Source organism: Tupaia chinensis, unplaced genomic scaffold, assembly GCF_000334495.1.
Source record: "Tupaia chinensis unplaced genomic scaffold, TupChi_1.0 Scaffold143746_1, whole genome shotgun sequence".
Lineage (NCBI taxonomy): Eukaryota > Metazoa > Chordata > Mammalia > Scandentia > Tupaiidae > Tupaia > Tupaia belangeri.
Window position 1 is genome coordinate 556,021 of NW_006203595.1, and position 8,322 is coordinate 564,342.

Here is an 8,322-nt window from a genome sequence, read left to right on the forward strand (position 1 = left end):
GTCCGGAGTCCGGCTGGGGGATAATTATGGAGCAGCCTGATCCTGCCACAGATTCCCCAGGCAGCACAGGTAGGGTCAGCTCATGGGGACATAGGGTGGTTGAGTTCCAAAGTTTGCCCAGAGTTTGGCTCTTGCCACAGAGTCTTTCACTTCCCTTTTAGAGTATGACTGCCAGCTGTGGGTTTAATGGGATGATTGGTTTCCTAAATTGCATGGAGAGTCTTGTATGAGAAGTATGACTTGGGGATGAGGGGAGACTACAGGCATCTCAGTCACTAGCAGGGTCATTTTCTGTCTCCACAAAGGGAAGCATGCAGGCAGGGAGGCAGATGCATGTATCTCCTAGGCTGAGATGGAGCAGACCAGGCTGAGATTTATTTCTTCCTCCACACCCCCCTTCCTTTCACCCCCTCTTGCCCTTGACTAGGCAGTCCTGGCACTGTGCTGTAGGTACCTACCTTCTTAAGGGGTATTTGGCATAACCACCATTTCTGCAAACCCCACAGTTTTCCCACAATATTCCCACTCCTACATGCTGGAGAGAGCAAGTGATGGACCATGAGCCTGAGGGCCCAAGGCTAGACTATGACAGATTCCATGGCTAGTCCTCTTGGCTGCCCTCTTTGGTCAGAGTCCTTTGGAGATCAGGATCCAAACTGCTGCTTTAGTACTTTCTCAGCCCATGGAAGATGAACAGTGTTCTTTAAGACTATTTCCAGTCTTCCTGACTGGTGGGAAATGTGGGTGGGGAAAGATGGGAGGAGACATTAGGGCTTTAGGTCCATTTGGGAAGTCTGACATCTATCTAGTACTGGTAGTTCTCTCTGCTTGGTGTGTTTCCTCTCTGAATCTTAATGTGGAAGCCCCTCAGCTTTCTCTTCTAGAAAGGTAGGTAAACTCTGGGACCCTGAAGCACAAGCCTACAGCTCTCCTTGAATGATAGGTTTGCCAGCATTTGAGCAAGTCTGGGCTGCTTCTTAACACTAGTACTTCCAGGATCCCATCTGGGCTGTGGCCCTGGCAGAATTGACAATAATAAGAGTGATAATAATAGTGGTCAGCAGTTCTATGCCACTGACCTATACCAAGAAAAGATCTTGAAATGGACAAGACCATAGAGTCTTTCTTTATCTCACCCCCCCCCACACACACACACACTACACACACACACACACACACACACACACACACACATGCACACAAGAATAGGATTTCTGAACATCCGGACCAGCCCTTTCTTCCCTTGTTCATGCTTGTCCCACCCTTGGCTTGGGGCAGTCAAGGGTATGGCACACTCCAGCAATCACAGGATGTCTGTGTTTCTGTCCAGGTTAGAGCTGCTGTCACAGCCCCTGCGCCTCCTCCGGATGGTGCTGGGGTTTCCTGCCTAAGCCCAAAGCTGTTGAATGGGTCTGTCGGTGCCACTGGCCCCCTGGATCCACCAGCCATGAATCTGTGTTGGAATGAAATCAAAAAGAAGTCTCACAACCTCCGGTAAGGCCTGACCCCTAGAAGCCTTAGAAAGCCAGCTGGGACAGTGTTGGGCTCCTTTTGCTGCCACAGCTCATCATCCTGTGTGTCCCTTTTCCTTAGCCATACTACCCGCTGCCCTTTTCTTGCCTTTTCTAGCATTGGGGAAAGAAGCCTGGGTTAGAAGTCGAGAGATTTGGATTTGAGCCTCAGTTTTAAGTAGCTGTGTCACCCTGGATATGTTGAGTTTTCAGAATTTTAGCTTCTACTTGTTTTGTTTTTAAGAATTAAAAAAAAAGAAAAAAAGAATGGGGGAATAACACTGAACTACCTCGCAGCGTTGTCATGAGGATTCAGATAAGCTGTGAAAATGCTTTCTAAACTTAAAAGTGCTGATGTGTAAATGAAGGAAATCATGACTCCCTCCTCCTCTCATATCTGCCTCCATTTTGACAGGGCTCATCTGTTTGCTTCCCATCCTTGCATGCTCTCTGCTCCCATCCTTGGGTTATTAGCCAAGGGGCTCCTAAGGGTAACTCCAAGAAGAGCCTGTAGGCAATTTCTGTGTCTGGTATTCTCTTTCCCCTACCCCTCTGTATATACCTGCCAATTTTTCTCTCCATTCCATATTCAAAGCCCAAACTCCTGGCTTCTGGTGGGCTCGGTAAGGGTGAGGCAGTGTGGAGATTGAAAGAATGCAGGCCCTGGAGTCAAATAAGTCTAGGTTCAAATCATAGCTCTACTGGTGACTTAACTGTGTGACATTGGGCAAACTATGTAACCTCTGGGCAATAGTTGTACCTACGCCATAAGGTAGTTGTGAGAATTAACTAAAACAATAATTTAGGTAAAGAGCTTGACCCAGGTGGCAGGGGAGCAATGAATAAAGACAGTTATTATTGTCAGCTAATGGAAACAGGCTTGATGGCTACACACAGCCTTGACTGGCCTCCAGCTTCCTATCACTTGGACTTCAGCTATTGGTTCATTTCAGGGCTGAGGGGAAGCAAACAGAGATGATTATATGGTACAAATGTTTCTATTTCCAGATCTTAAACTTCTAGCCAGTATTTCTGTTGGGTCTCTCGGGCTGCTTATATTTACGTGCATCCTTGCACATGTGTCTGCTCACTCTCAACCATCCAACTTACCCGTTTCATTTATTGCTCAGAGGGCAGGCTTGGACTGAGCAGTTTGGTGTGACTTGAACTCTACCAGGGCAGCAGAGGAATCAGACAGCTGTCATCCCTAATGCCCTTGTTCAGTTTCCTACCCTTCTCAGTTTGACGCTGAGCATGTAACTGAAGTTACTGAGGTCCACCAAGTGCCAATTTAAGCCATTTGAGTTTGGGATACCTCCTCACCCATGGTTCTACCCATTTGTTTTAGTATTGTGCTCCATGTGGAGGTGCCTCAAGAGCCTCTGCAGGTGGGTGAGAGGAAGGGCTTTGGGCCTCTTCCTACTTCGACCAGAACGGTTCCTCTTGAATTCATTTTATATATTAATGGTCCACTTAAATGTTTGTTTGGAAAAAATGTTTCACCACCTAGAAGGAAGATTGAACATCACTGGTTTTACCCATTGTGTGCAGCGCTCGCCTAGAGGCCTTCTCAGATCAAAGTGGAAAGCTTCAGCTTCCTCTCCAAGAGATTATTGACTGGCTCAGCCAAAAGGATGAGGAGTTGTCAGCCCAGCTGCCCCTACAAGGGGATGTGGCCCTGGTGCAACAGGAGAAGGAGACACATGCGGTAGGTTAGAATCACAAAGGCTGGGGTGTGTATTAATAGCTTCTCGATCGGGAAGGAATCCCATTTGCAATACCCTGACAGAAAGGCACCCAGCTCTGCTTAAAAGCTGTATGCATCCTATTGGTCTGCGGCTAGCATGTCACAGACTAAGTCAGGTCTTTCCTCCTTATTTCTCTCACCTAATATTGGCTTCCCTTCAAATCCTGCCTTGATTGTTAATGAGGGCATGAGGAAATGAACATAATACAATGTTTAGTGAAAAAACATAGGATACAAAACTATATACAGGTGGATCTCAATTGTATAAAAATGTACATACATGTCTGTGGATATATACAAACAAACCAGGTGTCTTCAAAAAGTGAATGAAAATGTATATTATGAAAAATTTCATCCCCAGGGGAGATGGCCATGCCACAATCCCTTCTTCTCCATTCTCCTCTCGGGATCTTGGGCACACACACACACACACACCTGGCATGAGTTTAAGCCATTGGATCTAGGACTCGGACTGCGGTCGGCTACATGGGAGTCCAGCAACATAGCCATTACACTAACTGCTGGTCCCAAAAAATCATTGTATTTTAATATAAATCTGCCCATCCTTGTTCTGACTTCTTTAAGCCCCTTAAAGGGCTTGTCTGAGTGTTACAGAGGAACAAGATCTTCATATTTCTCTCTTTTTTTTTTTGAGAGGTTTTTGCCATAGGGCGCATGTGCTCGCCAGACAAACAGAGAGAGACAGAGAGACAGAAAGCAAGAAATCACCCCCCAGAGGGGATGGTCACGCCGCAATCCCTTCTCCTCCATTCTCCTCTCGGGATCTTGGGCACGCACGCACACGCACCTGGCGTGAGTTTTAAGCCACCGGATCCGGGATCTGAACCGCGGTCAACTATGTGGGAGTCCAGCGACATAGCCATTACGCTAACTGCTGGTCCCAAGATCTTCATATTTCTCTTAATCTTGTGGCATAGACAGACCTAATTCATACTAAATAGACCCATAGTGAGGATTGCACCTCTTTGTGTCTGGGTAGCCCAGAGATATATGATAATGCCAAAGAATCAGATTGTACCGAGAAGAAAAGTTGTCAGTGCAGGATGGAATTTAAAGTGACTAAGAAACTTTTCTTCTTGATCATATTGCTAAACTTCACAGGCCTTTATGGAAGAAGTCAAGTCTCGGGGGCCCTACATCTACTCCGTGCTGGAGTCAGCTCAAGCCTTCCTGTCGCAGCACCCATTTGAGGAATTAGAGGAACCTCATTCTGACAGCAAAGGTGGGTAGCCTTCCACTCTCTCCCCTACTTTTTGAGTTATGTACCTCTAACAGATATCTTCCTGCTCTCCCCAAACTAATTTTCTCAGTTGCTATCTAGGAGGAGAGTTTTCTTTTAGGAGTCTGTCCAAAGTTGGGGAGGAGTAAGATTCATACTGCAGGAGAAAGAAAAGAACAGAGCCTAGAACAGGAGTAACCAGCATGTGGCCCAAAGATATATGTGGCTCTCTGAAGCATCAAATGTAGCCCTTTTTAAATTTTTTATTTTTACCATAGGATGCATATACTCACTGGAGAGAGACAGTGACAGAGGAAGAGAGAGGGAAAGTGAGAAAGCACCTCCCACCCTCCCAGAGGGGGTAGCTATGCTTCAGGCTCTTCTCCATTCTCCTCTCAGGATTTTGGGCACACAGACACATGCACCCAGCATGTTTTTCAAGCCTCTGGGTCCAGGACTGGAACCATACTGTTGGCCACGTGGGATCTAACCACCTTAACCTCCATACCACCTGCTGGCTCCACATGTGACCTTTCAATAAGGTATGAAAAACAAAGAAACAAAACATTCGAATGAATTGAACTGACTCAGTAAATAATAGTATTGGGTTGTCAGAAAAGTCATGATGCTTTATTTATTTATTTATTTTTTTGAGAGGTTTTTGCTATAGGGCGTGTGCACTTGCCAGAAAGACAGAGACAGAGAGACAGAAAGCAAGAAATCACACCCCAGGGGGATGGCCACACCACAATCCTGTCTCCTCCATTCTCCTCTTTGGATCGTGGGCATGCACATACATATACCCGGCGTGAGTTCAAGCCACCAGGTCCAGGACTCGAACCACGGTCGACTACATGGGAGTACAGTGACATAGCCATTACGCCAACTGCTGGTCCCCATGATGCATTTTTGCATAGGGAAAAAACATGGAAAAATACATCATGACTTTTCCTACAACCCACTAGCAGTATGTTCTTTAAAAACATGCTGCTTTAGGCCTAGCCACAGTGGTGTAGCAGTAGTACAATGCTCTGCAATGCTAGAAGTCATATGGTAGAACAGGATTCAGTTCCCAGGCTGACTTGTATATGTCAGGCATATGCATACCCATGATCCTGGCTGGCTGGGAAAGGCTGGAGGGATGGTGGTATGAGACCCTACTGAGGATACCCTCCTCAAGAAGTAAACTCATTGGGAACCAGCAGTTAGCGTAATGGCTATGTCGCTGGACTTCCACGTAGTCGACTGTGGTTCGCGTCCCGGACCCGGTGGCTTAAAACTCACGCCAGGTACGTGTGCGTGCATGCCCAAGATCCCGAGAGGACAATGGAGGAGAAGGGATTGCGGCGTGACCATCCCCCCGGGGGGCGATTTCTCACTTTCTGTCTCTATGTCTCTCTCTATCTGTCTGGTGAGTGCACGCGCCCTATAGCGAAAAAAACCTCTCAAAAAAAAAAAAAAAGAAGTAAACTCATACACTTAAAAAAAAATAGAGAAACTTACTGCATTATTTCAACATAGAGAGACATATGACCATGTTCAAATCAACCAGTAAATAAAAACCTTTCTAAATTCCAAAATTTTGTGCCTGTCTCGTAGTCTAGTGGTTAAGGGAGCCAGATCCCAAATAGTTCACCTCACAGTTTGAATCCCAGACCTGATGACTTAAAAAAAAAAATACCAAGTGTGTACATGCCCAAAATCCTGATAAGAAGAAGAAATGGAGACATAGGGATTGCTGTGTGATTATACCTTATCGGAGGATGCATTTCCCCTCTCCTTCTCTCTATCTCTCTGACAAGTATGCAATGTCTTCTGGCAATTTTTTAATAGAATTATTTTTCTCCCTGTCTCTCTCTGATGAGCACACACATCCTCTGACAAAAAAAAATCATAAAGAAAAAATTTCTTAGAAGTTAGATGGTGACTTTTGAGAAGAAAATTGATTGTGATTCTTTAATACTGACTCTGGTGAGTTCCAGGCCCTTTCCTTGATAAAGAGGGCCGCTCTTTATCAAGAGATAGATTCAAATAAGGCAGAAGTATGGGACCCATGGTGATTAGTTTTGAGTGGTTGCCCAGCAAGCTCTCTTCTCCAGATAAAATCCTCTATGTTCTGAGAGGGACTGTAAGTAGTGTGGAAGGACTCTTCATTAATGGAGCCCTTTGTCAACTCTATTTACCTTCTCTATCTATTTTAGCCCCTCAATAGGAAGGCTAGTTTTAATTTTCTGCCCAATGGGTCTCAGATAGGACAAGCTCAAGAGAGAGCAGGACAATTCCAATTAGCCTGAATCTTTGGGGCTCTGGATCTTCTTCTGAGGGGTAAGTCTAAGGGCAGAAGAGGAAACCTACAAATTAGGAGTCTAAATGGAAAAGCTGGGCATGTCATGCCAACCTTCTTTGCGCTAGGCCTTCATAAAATATCTCCCTTCTTTGGATAGAAATGGGCAGCAGACATTAATATGAAATCACATTCTGGGGTCATATGAATAGGACTCTGGATGATTTGCCTCACTGTAGCTTGAAAATATTTCATTCACTATTTACTTCGCCCCTTAAAAAACATAAGGAAATCTTTACAATATAGTAAGTGGAAAAAAGCAATATAGTCTCTTGACTGTAGTAGTAGATACATAAACCAACATGTATGTTAAAATTTCATAAAAGTGAACATGCATGTGCATACACATACCATAATGAATACAGGTATAACTGGGAAACCTTGGACAAAATTGATGACTCGTATTAATGTCAAAATCCTGATTGTGATATTATGCTATCATTTTGCAAGATGTTACCTCTTGGGGAAACTGGGAAAAAGGTATATGAGATTTCTGTATTGTTTCTTAAAATTGCTTATGAATCTATAATGGTTTCGAAATAAACAGCTTCAATTAAAAACAAACAAACAACAACAAAAAAAAACAAAAAACAGGCCAGCCAGCATAAGGTGACTGGATCCATATTGCTTACTGAATGGTTCAAGTCCTGAACCAAGTGACCTGAGAAACACACATGTGCATGTCCAAAATACCAAAAGGAAACATGGAGAAGGGATTGTAATGTGACAGTGCCCCATGGTGGAGGTGCTTTCTCACATTCCTTCTTTCTCTCTGTCTCTCTCTCTCTGGTGAGTGCATGTAACCGCTAGGGAAAATAATTTAATTAAAAAAAAACATGAATATGCAAAAGGAGCCCAACCATGGAAAGATATGTATTTGTGTATGAATATACACACAAACATGCTCATGTACGTATGTACACACACATACATGAACATTTTACAAAGACCTGAACTTGTCTCTGTTTTTCTTTGGGCTGCCCCTGCTTGGTTAGCCTGACCTGACTTCCTGCCTGCCCTTGTAGACACCTCTCCTAGACAGCGGATCCAGAATCTTAGCCGCTTTGTGTGGAAACAAGCGACAGTGGCCAGTGAACTATGGGAGAAGCTTACAAGCCCGCTTTGTGCACCCGCCCCGCCATATTGAGCGTACTCTGGAACAGCTGTTGGAGATCCAAGGGGCAATGGAAGAATTAAGCACGACTCTGACTCAAGCTGAGGGAGTCCGAGCCACTTGGGAACCCATTGGGGATCTCTTCATTGATTCACTCCCAGAACACATCCAGGCTATTAAGGTATGCAGGCTCCCCTCCCCTGACTAGAGTCCACCCTGGGACGGGATGCTCTCCCCAGACTCTGACAATGTTCCTGCTGCTGAGACACCATTATTGGCCTGGACTACAATTGAGCTTCTCAATTGTGCTGGATTTGGGGCTGATTTGGCTAGAGTTTCTTCTGTTTTTCTATCATCTTCTCTTTC

At 44.9% G+C, this 8,322-nt stretch overlaps 1 protein-coding gene across 1 annotated transcript in view; it reads left to right on the forward strand.

Annotated features, from left to right (window-relative positions):
- Positions 1-8,322, forward strand: part of DRP2 (dystrophin related protein 2) — a 47,880-nt gene that overhangs the window by 15,083 nt on the left and 24,475 nt on the right. The window contains 5 exon segments of the mRNA XM_006164858.2: positions 1,331-1,494; positions 3,063-3,219; positions 4,381-4,501; positions 7,868-7,956; positions 7,958-8,137. Of these exon segments, the coding sequence (XP_006164920.1) occupies positions 1,331-1,494; positions 3,063-3,219; positions 4,381-4,501; positions 7,868-7,956; positions 7,958-8,137 (711 nt within the window).